Genomic DNA, 15,314 nt, shown 5'->3' on the forward strand with positions numbered 1-15,314 from the left:
TGAGCTTGATCAAGCCTCAACTGCCAACTGAAGGGACCCTTCTTGACTATTTATGACAGCCCTGAACATTGGCCATTGCCTAAAGGCCACCCCCTCTGTGGGGGCTACCCCATCATCTCGCATACGGTAGATTAAATTTTCTGAAAAAGCTGCCACAAAACATGAACTCTATAGCACCTGGCAGAACATTTCCAGCACTCCTCAGGGTCATCCAGAGAGTTTTTGGAAAATTTGGCTGTCAGACATCTTTCCTTATTTCTAAAAATGGAAAAATGGAACAAGCTTCTCCTAGACAAAGATATTTATTAAAAGTTAGTCTGAAATAAATTCCCCTAGTCCCCAGAGATCTTTCCATTGTCATTGCAGAAATGAAAACCAATCTGAGGAGGCGAGTCCTTGAGCAGGGGCCAGTGTCAGGGAGGGCTCAGCTGACCCTTCAGGCCCCTCATCCCCACAATGCCAGCAGCAGGGAGGGCACAGCTGGCACTCCAGGCCCCTCATGGCCACAACACCAGAGGCATGGAGGGCACAGCTGGCACTCCAAGCCCCTCCTGGCAGTGATGCCAGAGGCAGAGGGCACAGCTAACCCTCCAGGCCCCTCATGGCCGCAATGCCAGCAGCCATCCGGCGGGGCAGGCTCTTGGCAGCCTGGCGAAATTCCTCCGGCTTGGCCTTCAGCAGAGTTACAATGTTCTGCAGCATCCGTGAGGGCTGGAGGCCCAGGGCATCCATCACGTTTATGAGGTAATCTGCAAAATCAAGGAAAAATTTGTATTTAACTGGCAATAGACACTGTGAAATGAAAGATGCCCTTGTTCTTGATGACAGGGAATTCTGTCACCAAGAGCTGCCACCCACAGGCACCAGCAGTGTGGCAGGAATCTACCACACAGGCAGGAACCCTACGTGGTGACAGAGCAGCCCGTGTGTGACGTGAGCCATGCCCAGGACCCCGTGCCCGCGCTCACCGATGTCCGTGGCCAGCTGCTTGGTGGAGTGTGGTGTGAGCTGTGGGATCTGCAGGATGACCTCACAGTACGTCTGCATCGTGGCTCTGGCGATGGAGCCCAGCCAGTAATCAGCCACGTTGTCCAGCTCAGGCAGCTCATCTCCTGCACAGACAATCCCCGTTAGCTGCCAGCACACTGACCCCACCTTTGCTGGGTTTGTACCACACATAATCCTAACTGGTTAATAATGTTTGAACTGTTGGTTCCACAGGACATTGAGGCAGTCAGAGCCTATCAGCTGGTTTTGGAGTAATCAAAGCAGTCATGTTCTCTCCCTGTACTGTACAGCACTGACATGAGCTCCAGACCCAAAACACTCCCCTGGATTACTCTCCAGGTAAGTCACTTCCAGAGGGCTGATGGGCGACCAGCTGGGATGAGGCACTGCCTGGCACCTCCTACAGGATCCTGTTCCAGGAGCAGTTTGCAAACCATGACAGTGACAAGGATTCACAGGAGTTTTTTTCCAGCCCTAAAGGCATTCTCTGTTCATCACTGTTTTGAAAATTAACAAGCCATTAAAACACATAAATGCTTTAAGGGACATAACAGTAATGCAAAAGCCTGAACTGAAGAGCATATTTTTGGAAGGTTACAGGAAGACTGTAAATACTAAGCCCTACGCTTTCTTCACTGTCTGTGGAAATAATAACACCATGAAGAGACCAAGCCCAGCACATCAGGTACGCTGCCAACTTGCAGGGAAAGGCATTAGGTGGCTACTGCTGTTACTTGCAGCAGGATTAGTGACACAGCAGGTAAAACCAGCCCCTTGGAGCATGAACAGGAGCCAAAACCCAACAGAACTCTTCAGAGCCCAAACCACTGTTTTAATGAACACCAAACTCACACAGATCTTCTAGTTTGAATGAAACCAAAAAAAGTTTTACTCATTATTTAGAGGCTCCTTCTGGGTTTTACCAAAGGATTCTTGGGGGAAAAAAGGGTGATAAGAAAGGGATCTCCAATAGTTTTGTCACTGTAACACATCCCACCTGTGTAATGCAGGATGGGAAAGCTTTCCCCAGACACTCCAAGCCTTTGGTCTCACCCTACCTTGCTCTGGGGGGTACGGCAGTTTTCCAGCATGTAATGCCAGTTCCAAAGCAGAATCCTCTTGAGTGACAAATGGCTCAAGGTGCAGAGGAAGCGACATAATGTATTGCCCAATCTAGAATAAAAGCACCAAACGCTGAGTCACTGAACAAACGTGAGGCAAGTCCTTTACTAGAGAAAAACTCACCTGCAGTAAATACACCTGAAAGCAGAGAGCTGAGCCTGACAGCCACTCACTCACCTACAAATTGGCTCTCATGCATCATTACACTTGGTACAAGAAATAGTTTTTCACAAGGTCAGAGAAGCAGTCACTGAAACACTCGTGGTTAAGATAGACCTGTACAGAGAACTGCTACTCCAAGCAAATCTTTGCTCTCTGGAGTGTTCCCAGCAGTTTGTTTTCTAGAGCAGAAAGACAGTTCTGTTTTCTTACATTGCTGATATATTCCAGAGGAGTCAGGCTGAAGTTTGGCAGGTCATCTGTCAGGGTCTCACCAATGCCACCAGAACTCCAGCCCTGTAAGGCACAAAGTGCAGGATGAATCAGTGACTTCCCAGAGCATGAAGCCTGTCAGTATTTTAGAAAGGGGCAACCCAACAACAAGAACTGTGATAACCCAAGGGATTCTAGAAAGCAGAACACAGATGGTGAGAAAACTTTCCCATGTTGTCCCTCAGGCCCAAAACACCCACCCTCTTTCCACCCAGCTCCCTGTGGGAAACATGCTCACAAGGGTTAGAAAAGCAACACCTCAAACAAACACCAGAGCCTTCAAACACCTGTGTGCTGCAAAGGCTGTGGGTGAAGGAAGGGAAACTCTTCCACTGCCTGCAGCTTGTGGGAGAAATGTAGCACCAGGGAGAACCATTCTGAGCAGGAGAAAGGTAAGCAGCACCGACACAAGGGATCCCCCAGGTAAACCCTGCCTGTTCAGCTCAGCCCGAGGCTCCCACTGCCCACCTCCATCCTGGGAACCAGCAGCAGCTGCTGTTTGATGCGCAGGAACACCGAGTCGAAGGCCAGGTGATGGGACAGCTGATTCAGGCGGCTCAGGGCCGCTCGCGATGACGACAGCAGGTTGTGGTTACTGGTGCCTTTCTCCTGACACACAGAGACAGAAAAACATTTACATAAGCAAGTCATTAAAGTGGCCACGGAGAGGCTGTGTTAACATGCTTGCAGAGGTTTTATGAGGCCATCCTTGCACAGCAGAGCTTTCCTCTGTGATGGCACAGCCTGTTCCCTTTAGAATGACCTATTCCAAGCAGTTATTCAAGACAGAAACTGCCACTGCTCCCTGAACTGCAGGACAAGGAATCAGCATCACATTCCAGCCACCACAGGCTCTGGCACATGCCAGATGCTGAGAAACTTGCAGAGAAGATGGCAATGCTGCCTTCTACTCAAAGGGCTCAGCTGATGCCCTGCATGGAATTAAGTGAGCTCTACCTGAAGAGTACCGGTGGAACTGAACAGTTTAGTCAAGGTTTAAAGTCAAACACATGACACTGAAGGCAGAACCGCAAAAGTTGCAGGTAAACCAAGTGCAAAAGAAATCAAAACATTTTGAAGAAATGAAACTCATAACCTTAAATTCCCTACTCCATGTGACCAACAATGGCAAACATAACTTAGATCCACGAGAAGATAACTAAAGTCATTCTACCCTGTTCACACATCCATGCATGAATGATCCTGCAGAATTCTGTTTCAGACTGGACGTGGCAGCAGAGCCTAAGTGGCAGAGAAAGCCTCAGAAGATGGTGTATGGGCTCCAGAATTTGAGATGGCTCCAAAACAAACTTCCCAATGCTTGTTGCAATAAAATCGCCCTCACCTGAGCTGATAAGGGCATGTTCACAAAACAGAGCCAGGATCTGGGGAGAGATGGAACAAGTCCAGACTTCCTGGCTTTGGACATTTCGTCTTTCCATGTATCAGTGTCTCTGTAGAACACAGCCCATGGAAAGGCTGCAGCCCAGCATGAAAAGTCATCAGACTGGGGGGGAATCCAGGTCTCATCTACCAAATATGGGCCCAAGAGCACACTGTGATAGAGGCAGGCTCCCCAGGCACCAGGGCTACCTTTAGAGTGTAAAGTGTTTCCATAAGGCTGGCATATTCAGATGGATTCTCCTTCAAGAGATAATTGTATTCCTGCCAGGGATTTTTTATGGAGCTCTTCTTTTCTGCAGAACTGGCATCCTGAAAGCCAGAAAAACTACAAGGGCTGTAGGAGTCTGAGAGATACTTCCCAGCAGTTGACAAAATCCTAGAAACAAGTACACAAAAGTCACCAGCAGAATCCTCTGTACTCGGCAGTCCTGTTCTCATGCTGGCCCAAGGACCAGCATTCACCCCTGAGTGACTTCAAGGGAGAGCATTCACTGACGGAGACTCCACTTGCAGCCACTCCTCACATCTACTGTGCAACTCACTGGCTGCAGAAGTGCTGAGGGGACAGAGGGGTTTGTGCTCTGTGAAACGAGGGCACTGGGGCCCCACCCAGCCCACCGAACACTGCAGGCTGCGCTCTACGCGAGTCACACCGAGCATTTCAAGGAACCACAGGCTGAGCAGTGCACTGCTTACAACAAGCAGTAACGAGATCTATGTGCTGCCTGTGCCTGCACTCCTCAGGTTACAGGGAATCCATCAGCTAAGGCACACCTACACTCATTTCAGCACATGATTCATGCCCCGTGTCACAAGGGTGAGGATCTTGCCAATTTGATCTGGTGGAAAATTCCTTCCTGACCCCCATCTGGCCAGCCAGGTATCCAAGGAAAAGGATTCTTGGGACTGTCTCAGGGAACATGACTGAGCAGAACAGTCTATGCCCCATCTCTGACATGTCAAAGGGTGGGATGGGGGAATCAGTGGTGGCTTTCCCTCCATGGTCTATGCAACCAAAGCACTTCGGGGTTTGTCTTCTTTCAACTTGGTTCCTACATTGACAGCTCATGAATTAAGGTCAGCAGTGCTCACCTGTTGGCCAGCTGCTGCTCAAAGTCTCCACACTGATGAAGGAGTTCACCACAAATGGAAATTATCCTGGGAAAGAACAAGACAAAAACACACTGTGAGATTTGAGGCAGATAGTGCCAGACCCCCCTCGGAGAACCCATCTCAGACCCACGTCAAGTAATTAAGAAATGCCATACCCAAACTACATCCCACACATCTGTCAAGAGTCAATTTGGTGATTAACTCTGCATCCATTTGATAACATACTCAATTTTTTTTGCCCAATGGCCTCATCCACATGCTACTTCTTGTCATCATGGGGAAGGCCAGATCAGTGTCACTGGGAAAATTCTAAGAGCTGCTAATATTACAAGTGATATGGGATGCAGCCTTGCTCCAGAGGCAGGGTGGGGAGCCCACAGCCCTCCCTGTGCCAGGAGCAACCTGAAACCCATCACTGACACTGGTGCTCCCAGCAGCACTGCAGCACAGTGAGCTCAGCCCTGTGTTCTGCACTGAAAACTTTTGTCAACTGACCCCAAGTAGTTCCCTTTCAACTTTGACACAAAAATCAGCTCTGAGCCAGACAAAAAAAAACAAACCCAAACCCTTTACCGGACAGAGTTTTGGAATGCAGTCCAGTCCTCCTGGAACAGGGAATCTGCCAGGACATCATCCAGTTTACATTTCTTTCGTATAGACTGCAGTGTGTTTGTGAAGTCAGATGTGTACCTGGAGTGAGGAATGGAGCAGAGAGAAGCACCAGCATAAGAGAACAGGGTGGAGAGCAGCAGGAAGACATGTCCTATGATTTGCTCAGTCCGTCTTCTGCAATGGCCAAACAAGAACCAGAAATACTAAAAGGAGTACAGAAGAGACACTCTGGTTCCACTGTAAACAGGCGGATGAGAAGAACTGATCAGCCATACACCATTCAAGCCTAGACCAGAAGACAAGGAGCATAAAAGATGCTGTGTGGCTGCCTCAGTTTCCTGCATGTGGATTACCAGGAGCTCTCCCTGCCTGTGAGATGGAAGGAAAAAGACATTTTAGTTACCACTACATTGACCATCTCCTAGGAAAGACCAGGAAAACTTTATAAGGCTCCTGCTACTCCAACATCACTTGGCCCTTACTCCAGAAACATGGTGACAACAATGTCACGAATTTGTTTTCTCAGCTACTCCCCAGACAAGAACACAGATAAAAAGAAGAACATTCTGTTTTCTACACACCCCCATTTTCTTTTTAATAATGCCCATAAGCTGGAGGCACGTACATTGCTCTGTAATTGCCTATAAAGAAGGTGAGATCAGACACTGGTGCTTTCCTCTTCCTCCTTCCCACAGGGCAGCAATACCTGATTCATACCTTGTGAGCAGCTCCTTCAGTATCGTGAAGGAGTAAGGAATTAATCAGTATAGGAATAGAAAAGTGATACTTTAAGACAAGAACTAAGAGTGAACCTCACTCTGTGGGGTCTCTCACACTTACAGGCAGATCCTGAATGCGAGGTCACTTGTCCCAGTGACTGTGTATTCATAGAATCAATAAGGTTGGAAAAGACCTCCAAGATCATCAAGTTCAACCTCCAGACTTATTTCCCCACTGAGATCTACTTTTATCAGCCTAATTTGCCTTATTTTGTTTTGGGAAACATTTTCTCCTTCAAAAGTATTTTTTTAAAATGAAAATTCAGCTCAACCAGAATCAAAAACAACTGGTAAGTCTTTGATTTAGCCATAAAATCTTCCATTTTTCCTCTAGAAAACAGCTTGTGCTTGAATGAAGCAGCAAGAGGGCTATTGATGATTCATGGTACACTCAGAGACACTTTCTGCTCTCAGCCATTTTTCATAAACTACAAGGTCCTTGGCCACAAACTGCACACTCACTACTTGCTTGGTATAAATGCAACAGTACCTAAAGGCACCTTACTTTGAGAACAGGGCCTTCAGGGCCTTCAGCAGCCCACACACCCCCAGGCCATCTGTGAGCTTGACGCAGTTGTCGATGGCTCCAGCCGCCAGGATGAAGAGTTTGTTGACTGAGTGGTTCAGTTCCTGGACACAATCAATCACTTCCCAATGCTCCTAAATAACAACAGTAACAACAAAGCTGAGCCTAACTCTTCTTCCAGGCATTAACACAGTGTTCTCTAGTATTCTCCACTCCTCTGAAACTCCTAAGGCAGAACCATGCTGGTGCTTCCACCCTCCTACCCATGGACTGTAACAACAGCCAGGCTGCCAAACCCTGTGTTCACCGGATCTTCAAGGAAAAACAGTTCTGCCAACAGCAGTCTTCTACAAAAAAAAGGAAGTATAACCAAACAGGAGAGGAGGAAAGAGAGCAGTAACTATGACAAAGAGCCCTGTATTTAGTGGAAGCTTCAGCCTCTCCCTGTACAGCTGAGCAAAGACTGGTACATTACCAAGGGCACTGCACTGATCTGGATGAGGAGATTCTCTTCTTCCAGGTCTCCATACTCGAGTTGGTAGGGCTTGTATGGACCATACACCGCTTCCACCAGCTCCATCACTTTTACCAGGTTCTGCTCCTCTACAAAGAATCAGATGTTTAGTCTACAAAGAGATGAATATGCTACTGAAAGCCTCATTTCAAGCTACATGCAGTAGTTCTTCCACTAGAGCATGCTGCCTGCACAGGCTTGGAATGCTGCCCAACAGCTTCAATCTCAACTACACAGACTGGGTTTCTTATTTTTTTAGAAACAAGATTATTATCTCTACCTGCTTCCTAAAACCAAGATGTTCTACCTCAACAAGTGCCTCAAGAAAATTATCACTCACTAATCGAAAACAGCCTGGGTGACAAAAATCTATCAAATGTTCCAACCTACAGCAGAAGAATTGAAACCATCTGAGAAGTGAAACACATTACTCCCACGGCATCAAACAGGGGCAATCCTCATTTATCACAAAGCCTGGTTCACACTTAAAATAATTGACACTAATTCAATTCACTCAGCACTACTGTGCCAGTGTTTATCAACCAGAGCTGAACACAAAGCACAAACTCAGCCTCTCAGTGCCATGCCTGAGCAGGGAGCTGCCAACCCAAACAAAAATCAGGGCTGAATGATTATTGCTCAAATCAGAACCGGACACCAGCTGTTCTCACAAAGCTTTGCCAAACTCAAGCATGCAGCAAACCAAAATTACTTTGAATCCTGGGTATCAGGAAAGACTTTTACACCCTGAGGACAGGAAAGCAATGGAGCAGTCTGTCCAAAGCCAGCACTGCCTCTGTGCTTGGACATTTTCGAGACCAGACTGAACAGTATCCCAAGTACCATGGTCTGACCTCACAGCAGATCCTGCTTGGAGCAGACAACTGGACAAGACCATCTTCCAAGGTCCCCTTCCAAACTGAATTATCCTATGAATCACAGCTGAGCCCTCCCCTCACATACACATGCAGGAACTGGTTTGACTCTTCTCAGCTGAGTCACCTGGCTTTTCCATTCTTGAGATACTTCTTTTCTCAAACATCTTACCCCACAGTAAAAGAGATGGAAATAAAAGCTTTGGTGTTTTTTTTAAACACACTCAGATAACAGTTCAACAGCGGTCTTCCTATTCCATCATCTTCTAGAATGTGGCATTATTTTTCCAAGTCCTTTTTAATAATTTCTGTAATGAACCACAAATTAAGCTAGAAGATGACTGACATATATGCAGCTAGACAGGCAACAGACACAGTCACACTCCCTGACATTGCAATCATAATCATAATTTACAGGATCAAGTAGGAATCTGGGTTTAAACAGCTCAAGACAATGTTATGAGGAACCAAACACAGGAAGCACAGCATCAGGAATGCTCCATTAGCTTTAATTTTGGATTTTCCCATAGCCAGCCTTTAAAGCGGCCCCACCAAATTTGTAAGGGTCTATAAATAGCCAACAGCTTAAGTCAGGCATAAACCTGTGCAAACACAGCACCTCACTACTGTGTGGTTTGTGGGAATTACTCAGCAAGTCATGACCAAAATGACAAACATCCCAGGGAGGGGAAGCACACGGCAGATTTGCAATCAAACACTAAGGATGCTGCTAGGAATAAACTACCAACAGTTCAGAAAAAAACACTGGGCCTTGCATTGTCACTTGATTAAAGCCTAAGCCAGTAGCAACAGAAAAACTACAAAATCAAATACAAGCATCCAATGGAGGCAGCCTTCAAGCAGGTTTTCTCTTGTTTAGTGAGGTGTGACAATTCCAGGAAACTCCTCAACTTTTCTGCTTTGTGATCTCTCACAATGGGTCTCACTACCTCCCTGGAGACATTTCCTCATCTGGGAGGCAGAAGAAATAGTAAAGCTCATAAAAGGAGAAGTGCTAAATGTTATTTACCCTGCAGAGCCACTGTGCTCAGGACAGGGCTGCTTCAGGAAACTCAGTGTTGTGTCAATAGCTCCAGTGTAAGACACACACACAAACACAAAGGTGCAAGTGCTGGGTAACCGTGCATTACTTAGAAGAGATAATCCCTCCCTCCACCTAAAACTAAACAAAATCCCACAATGGGACTTTACAAAGGAGACAGCATAGAATGACAGAATTCAGTGCCAGAGCCTTACTCAGGTTTGGTAGCATGGCTACCTCCAGCCCCTTGGCAAAGTGGACAGTGGCATCATGGAGCTCCAGCAGCTGGTTCAGCTTGGTGTCCTGGCCTGTCCTCTCCATGGCAGTGCTGAGACACACAGGGATGGAAGGCACCAGAGCTCCCAGAGTTTGAATCAACAGCACAGTCACGATTTCATGGGGGTTCTTGAAAACCTGCGGCAGCAGAACAGCTACTGGCAAAAGCACGTTACCTGAGAGGAACACACAGCAACAGAGAGCAGCAGACAGCTTCCAAATGTGAACCACCTCACCAGGGGTAAAAAACCCAGGAGCAGTCTGCTAAGGCTGCTAGAGCCACGCTGACCTAGCACACAGGACAGCCTGATTGCAAGTTTAGGGCAGTACATGTTTACCATTGTGCTTTGAGTACAGCCACCAAGAAACTAGAAGATAGGCACAGGTCAAAAACTGAATTCAGAAGAACACAGGCACTACAGTAAATCAAAAAACACCTGGCAGAAGAGGGCATTTGAAACAGAGCACTTAGTTTACACAGGTGTGTTGGGAAACAACATGAATCAGTAAAATATGAAGAAATAGGACTGTATCACAAGCCAAATTACTGGTCAAATAGGCAGAAGTCAGTAGTGGAAAGGCTAAAAAGCCTGTAATCCATTGAGAATCAGCCCCTCCACTACCATAAAACTTGCTACAGCCTTTATTGTGACTTTTTCATCAGCTACTCTGCTCATTTGCTTTGCAACCTGCGTTTACCATCAAAAAGGTCCAAGAGTTTTTCAGAAAGCAGAAGCAACACAGGAGATTGAGTGATATGAGCTGTGCCACACGTGCCATTTATTACAATCCCCAGTTCAAAGAATATCTGCTAAAATGTAACCTGACATCTGACCTGAAAGTCACATCGAATCATTAGGCAGAAAAAAATACATTTCAAGGAAACACTGGGCTCCTCTGCAGCACAGGCCTTGCACTGACACTGGCTTTGTGACATGAAGATAAGAATCTCTTACCCTTCACGGATGAAAAACTCCTACAGACTCAACAATATGAACTTATTTCTTCATTTCACCAACGGACAAAAACTTTTTTTGATCCTACATTACTCTTGGCAGGAAAAACAAGCACACAGACTCCAAGGAGTGACAGCAGAAGCCCTCAGATATCTTACATAGAGCAACACACATCAGTCCAATGTGACCCTGAGGGCTTCCTCCAGGCCAAGTGATAAAGCAATTCAGGCATTTCAAATGTCTTGCAACAGAACACATTTACAACACCAACAAATTAGTTTTAACTTAAGATACAGATGAAAGTGATAGAGCAGCTTTAATGTCAATAACACAGCAACCTTGCTGCTGGTGGAACACCAGAGCTCAAATCCTGTCTGCAAGGGCTGGACAAAGAACAGTAACTGGGTTGCAAGTCCCATCCTGCACCAATCAAGCACAGAGTGTAACTCAGGGCGAGCAGCCATGAGCTCTTCAGAGCTTTGTGAGAATTCAGAGGATGCCCAACCCTGTCCTCTCCCACCCCTGCAGCAGCATGAACCTGTCACTGCACCTGTGCTGCCCACTGGAGCTGGGCATGCCAGGTCCCCAGGAGGGTGTCGTACAGCTCAGTCAGCTGGCGATCCAAGCTCAAGTCACTCTGGCAAAGCTCCTGCCACACGGCCACCAGCTGCACCTGATGGGGAACAGAACCATCTGAGAGGAAAACTGACAGGCCACAGGTCTTGCTTTTGTTATTCCAAACCCAGCACTCCCCACGCACAGCACTTCTGCCAAAACATGAGGCTCACCCTTGCTCCTCTCTCCACATTTCAGCGTAACTTATAATTCAGCACCACAGAAGGAAAAGACTTTTAGCATGAAGCTTGAGGCTTCTTAGTGATTCAAAGATTTAATTAACATTGGTATTTTACTCATAAAATGAGATTGCAACTGATACCCCCACATAATAGTTGAAATACTTGGCAAGCCCCAGCCTTGAACTTAATCCTCAAAAGTCACAGTCATGTGAGAAATTTGAAGCTCAGGTTATGGCTACAGAACTGTCTGGAATTCCAACTTTTAATCTTACCTGAAAAGAGTTTACAGAAGTCAGCAGCTGGCAAGTTGCAGTAATAAAGTTACTGCTGACATAGGCACATCCACAGAAAGCAAAGCAAAACCATGAGGCACAGAGAAATCAAGCAGAACACACATATCCTGTGTCTGATGCAGGAAGGGACACAAGGACCCGAATGGAGAATTACTCCTGCAACAAGGGGAGTAACCAAAGCTGGTCAGAGCCAGCAAGAGAAGTCGAAGAAGGAAACACAGAGAGGAACAGGTGCCATCCCCCACCACAGCACAGCTGAGATTCATGGGGCAGCAGCTCCCTCTGCAGTCAGAGCCCAGCAAGAATTACGACTTTTATTCCTCAATGTTAAAATGTTACCAAAACACTTACCTTGTGACACTTATAATAATAAGCAAGAAGCTGGGGCATCCGATCAATTTCGGTGAAGACTTTAACAAACATTTTTGCCTGATCTAAACAAAACAAAATAACAGGCATCAGGATCAGCCTCAAAGCTGAGGGTGAGACATCAGTCTGAGCAAGAAACCCTCTTCTAAGCAAGCAGGCACTATGGTCTACACAGAAAGAGACAACATCTATTGTTTGCTTATCTTCTGAAACAGGAGCAGAACTGCCTAAAACCCACTCTCAAACAAGATCAGGCAGCAGACATAAGGAATTAATTTAACTTCTTAACCAGGACATAGTATTAACACACCTAGTATTAAAGCCAGATAAAGCTAGAGCATTTCCTAGAAGGAAATAATTAGTTTCCAGAAACAAGCCAGCACTTACAAACCTAAAGCATACATGACAAAGGCCTCAGCTTTGCTTTCACCTTTCCTCAAAATGATCCCCAAGCCTCAGACTGACTCATGGCACAGCTGCTCCTGCACAGAGCTTTGAAACACAGGTCCCTCAGAAGTCTGGTTTGTAGCCCATAGCCCCAGATCCCTCCAGGACCTCGAGATGCACAAAGAGAAGTGTCAACAACCAGAACAACTACTTTTCAGAAGTGCTGACAGCAACACAGGGAAGGAAGAGCACGAAGAACTGTCCAAAAAGACAAATTTTCTAAGGAGAATTTATAAAGTTGCTTTTACAAAGTAGTAGGAACTCGGAACACTTCCAAACAAATTTCCTTCCTGATGACACCAACACCACCATGATAACCAAAACCAGGGCCCTTCTGCTTATTTGAGCAGCACTTCCATCTCACACATCCACACGGCCTATAAAACCAGCCTGTAATCTAGTTTCCTGCAGTGGCCACAGGTACCCCAAACCACACAAAAATCAAAGCAGTGCTGGTCTGCAGGCAGCTGCAGAGCCCAAAACACTCCAGGGCAGCTGCTCCACCAGGAGAAGCTCGCGACCCAGTGCCAGGAGCCTTCAGGACACCAACTCTGCACCCAAACACTGTTTTAAAGACAATAAATTCTGTGCTGATAGTAAATGACACCAAGAGCTACTGACCTACAGACTGGGAGTTAAAAGCAGCAACAATCTGAGGACTGGCCATGGCCTCCAGCCGGTTCTTCAGTGCCTCCAGGTGCACACACTTCTCCGAGTAATCCGGCGTGTCCACCAGCATAGCCAGGCTGCTCTGCATGCTTGTCAGCTTGGCAGAAATCAGGGACACGTCCTGCCAGCAGGGAAAGACAGCCTGTTACCAAGAGCAACCTCAGACAGCATCATCACCAGGGACGAGTTTCACAGTCACTTCAAAATCCGATTTTTAAACACAGTTCCCTGAAAAGCTGGAGGCACACAGACCAAATAATTCAGTATTTACCTGTGTTTTAAGAGTCTCTTCAATATCTGCACTTAGTGTGCTCCATTTGTCTGCTTCCTGAAGTGACTCGGCAGCCAGCTGCATCCTGGACTTCACTCGGTCAATCTCTACCAGGACCTGAAGAAGAAAACATAATGTTATGTTTCCCACTGACACAAAAAATGACTGTCACAGATACTTGGGAGTTATTTTCTGCTTGAATTTTAAAAACAAAAAGGAGTGAAAAGATTTTGTTATTACAAGAAGACTGAATAGTTTGAATGAGCTAGAGAGGTAAAATCATCTTTCAAAGTCAAACAACAGAAAGTTAGTTTAGGCTAGTTTGAATTCTGGTCTTGTATTTTTAGTATCCACTTTTCCTGAAAATGCTCTGCACCCCAGGCAGAAACCAGTGTCCCCAGTCAGGTACCAGCTCTGAAGTGACACATGAGCAGCTGTTCCCCAGGACATGCAGATTGCACAGGTCTATATCACACTCACCTTTCCACTATAATGTTATGTTAAAAGAAGTGGTTTTGTCCATCTTAAGTTTGCAAAATTATTTCATATGAACAGCTCTGGAACATTTAGAATTTCACAAGTTGCAGATCAACACTAAGACAAGAACTGACCTGCATGGACTGAGCTGTGTCTTCTTCAAACTTCTTTATATCTTCTTTAACTAGGATCATCTGCTCCTTCAGGAATGTTGCCTCCTGTTTCAAGACTTCCACTTCCCGGAGGACTCTGGGCATGTTCTGGAGAGCCTGATGGCTTGTTTCTGCAGAAACACAGAGCAGTGAGGAGGGGTGAGAGCCCTTGCAGGAACAGGTGGTCTTTCAATAATCTTATCTAATATTCAGTAATTGAAAAAACCCAACACTAGACAACAAAGCAAAACATCGAACAACGAATCTTCAGCTGTATCTTTAAACTTTATGTACTTTATAATGGAATCACGTAAGTTTAGAAAAGCCCTCTAAGACCATCAAGTCCAACTGTTTCCAACAGTTCAGTCCTGTTAACCTAGTACTGCCAAGGCCACCACTAACTCATGCCCCCAAGCGCCGCATCTGCACGGCTTTTTAATCCTTCCAGGGACTCCAACGCTGTCCTGGGCAGCCTGGTCCAGGGCTGGGCAACCCTTTTGGAGAAGAAATTTCCCTGTTATCCCATCTAACCCAGCGTTGGCAGGAACTGCTGTTTCTCAGCATTTAACGCAGATGCGTTGGTGAAGAACTACAAGACCCGAGATCGGTGCGAGGATCCCTCTGTCTCTGGCAAGGCTGGCCAGGCCGGGATCGCCAACGCGCCCTCGGGTGGCCTGCACAGGTCTGCCTGTCGCGCCTTAGGAGGATCCAGGCATGGGGGACACACGGATGCCAGGAGCACACGGCAGAGCTGAACTGGGCCGCAAACCCCGCCCCGATCGGCCCGACACATTCCCGCGGGGCAGAGCCCCCGCCCGGCCCGCACCTTCCACGGCGTTGTTGACCTCCTGGATGAAGAGCTGCAGCTTCATCACCAGCGTGGCGGCGTGGGCGTCCACCTTGCCCGGGGCCTCCTGCTGCACGGCGCGGAACGCCGCGTTCACCCAGCCCTTCACCTCGAACTCGTCCGACAGGAACCGAGAGAAATCCATGGCCACGGCCGGGCCGCGGGGGGACAGCGGGGGCACAGCGGGGGCACAGCCCGAGCAGCTGCGGCCCGGCCCCGCCGCGCACCCGGAAACGCTCGGCGGTGCCGGGGCGGTCTCGGGGCGGTGCCGGGGCGGTGCCGAGGCGGTGACCGGCCGAGAGCCGTGTCCCACCGGCTCTGTGCCCAGGCTGG

General features: G+C 47.3%; 1 protein-coding gene across 1 annotated transcript; it reads right to left on the minus strand.

Moving 5' to 3' along the window:
* Positions 1-498: 498 nt before the first annotated feature.
* COG7 (component of oligomeric golgi complex 7) lies at positions 499-15,241 on the minus strand. The gene is made up of 17 exons (XM_069030424.1): positions 14,961-15,241; positions 14,117-14,265; positions 13,506-13,622; positions 13,187-13,355; positions 12,101-12,183; positions 11,210-11,332; positions 9,643-9,841; positions 7,472-7,599; positions 6,976-7,130; positions 5,653-5,769; positions 5,059-5,124; positions 4,156-4,342; positions 3,031-3,171; positions 2,503-2,586; positions 2,067-2,181; positions 969-1,112; positions 499-749 (listed from the first exon to the last, which is right to left on the minus strand). The coding sequence occupies exons 1-17, from the start codon at positions 15,124-15,126 to the stop codon at positions 583-585; spliced, it is 2,310 nt and encodes a 769-aa protein (XP_068886525.1). The 5' UTR covers positions 15,127-15,241; the 3' UTR covers positions 499-582.
* Between the last annotated feature and the right edge of the window lie 73 nt (positions 15,242-15,314).

Source organism: Aphelocoma coerulescens, chromosome 14 (assembly GCF_041296385.1).
Source record: "Aphelocoma coerulescens isolate FSJ_1873_10779 chromosome 14, UR_Acoe_1.0, whole genome shotgun sequence".
NCBI lineage: Eukaryota > Metazoa > Chordata > Aves > Passeriformes > Corvidae > Aphelocoma > Aphelocoma coerulescens.